General features: G+C 43.6%; 1 protein-coding gene across 1 annotated transcript; it reads right to left on the bottom strand.

Moving 5' to 3' along the window:
• Positions 1 to 314: 314 nt before the first annotated feature.
• MED7 (mediator complex subunit 7) lies at positions 315 to 1,121 on the bottom strand. The gene has a single exon (XM_010194777.1). It carries the CDS (start codon positions 1,103 to 1,105, stop codon positions 413 to 415), a length of 693 nt encoding a protein of 230 aa, XP_010193079.1. The 5' UTR covers positions 1,106 to 1,121; the 3' UTR covers positions 315 to 412.
• Positions 1,122 to 1,513: the final 392 nt, after the last annotated feature.

Below are 1,513 nucleotides of genomic sequence, written 5' to 3'. Positions count from 1 at the left end.
TCCTGAAAAGACCCACTGAAATGGAAAACAACGAGCACTTATTTGAAATGGAGGAACTGTCAACTGCCATCCTCCTCAGTCAGATCCCTTAGTTGCTTCCACCCTATAAAGTCATTTAAAAAACACGAAGCATACACAAAAAAGCAGAAAGTGACAAATGAAAATACAACAGCAAAAGCTAACTTCAATCTGAGGCTATTCCATGATACATTTAACAAAATACTTGTTTGTTTCTACTAATAAACACACAGCTCACAAAATATGAAACATTTTCATCTGTCACTCACAACCTCCAACAGGTATACAGCGAATGCTTTGTCTGCTTGTACAACAGCAAAGCAAAATACAACATATACCCTCTGAATCCATTCTGCCTCTCACTGTGGCAAGCTAATGAAAGAAAAAGTGTTCCTCATGTCATCTCATCAATAATTCTACACATAGCCGCATCTTTGTCCAAAACCTGATCTCTCCTGCCACCAGAACGCTCTCTCTGTTTTTCACTCTGTCCAATACAGTTGCTGCCATCATCACCATCCATTGGTTCCACCTTCACTCCCAGTCCTCCCTCTGAATGCGGCAGATCATCAGGCAAGGAAGCCAGGCAGTTCTGAATCATCTCTACAACTCGCTCCAAGTGCTTCTGAAATCGCTCTGCTGTTTCCAAACGCTGACGTTTCTGCACCTCCATCATGACTCTCAGTGTTTCCCTGGCTTGGTGAGGGCGATACTCATTTATGAGATGATGGACATGAACAAAAAGCAGTTTCAAGTCTTCCAGTTTCTCCTCTCGCTTTATACTCCCGGGACTCCTTATCAAGATATCCAAGAGGTCCAAAAAGTTGACCAGGATAGACATATTGAGTTTTCTTAATTCCTTCTTGTGATCAAACTGCATAGGATGCAGCCGTTCAATACCTTGGCTCTCCAAGGGTCGAATAATCAGATCATCACACTGAAACTGATTACCAAACATCATATAACTGTCTTTCACAGGTGGAGGAGGCTTTGGCGCCAGGCCTTTACGGATATTTTCATCAGTATACTCTTTTATATATTGCATTGGAGGCGGAGGAAGGGCACTCACTTGCTGAGGTTCACCCATTTTTGCCAGATGAAAATACCTGAGGAATGCCCCAAGAAATGTATATTAAACAATCTGTGTTACAACCTTACCATATAAATAAAAACAAAGGCAATATAAGAGTTGGCTGTGAGAAAGTGAATCAGAAGAAATCCATCTCAGTGTGTAGAATATAGGAAACTCGCAAATAAACCTGTATTAGCTTTTCACCAAGGTATACTTTTAGCAGGATTAACATCCCTAGAAGCACCTAACGCATCACTGTCCCGAACCATTAAAACCCAGCCTGTAAACACAGTAGCCACAGGAAAAGGAGAGACCCCTTCCCTCGCAGAGGCCTGGTCCGCTAACTCCACACCCCGGGAGAAGGGAATCGCTCAGCTCGGCGGCAGGCAGCACCGCGCTCAAGGGAGGACGCGGCCTCACACC

Source organism: Mesitornis unicolor, unplaced genomic scaffold (genome assembly GCF_000695765.1).
Source record: "Mesitornis unicolor isolate BGI_N332 unplaced genomic scaffold, ASM69576v1 scaffold14311, whole genome shotgun sequence".
Lineage (NCBI taxonomy): Eukaryota > Metazoa > Chordata > Aves > Mesitornithiformes > Mesitornithidae > Mesitornis > Mesitornis unicolor.
The sequence above is the reverse complement of the archived record's forward strand: the minus strand, read 5'-3'. Positions and strand labels throughout refer to the sequence as shown.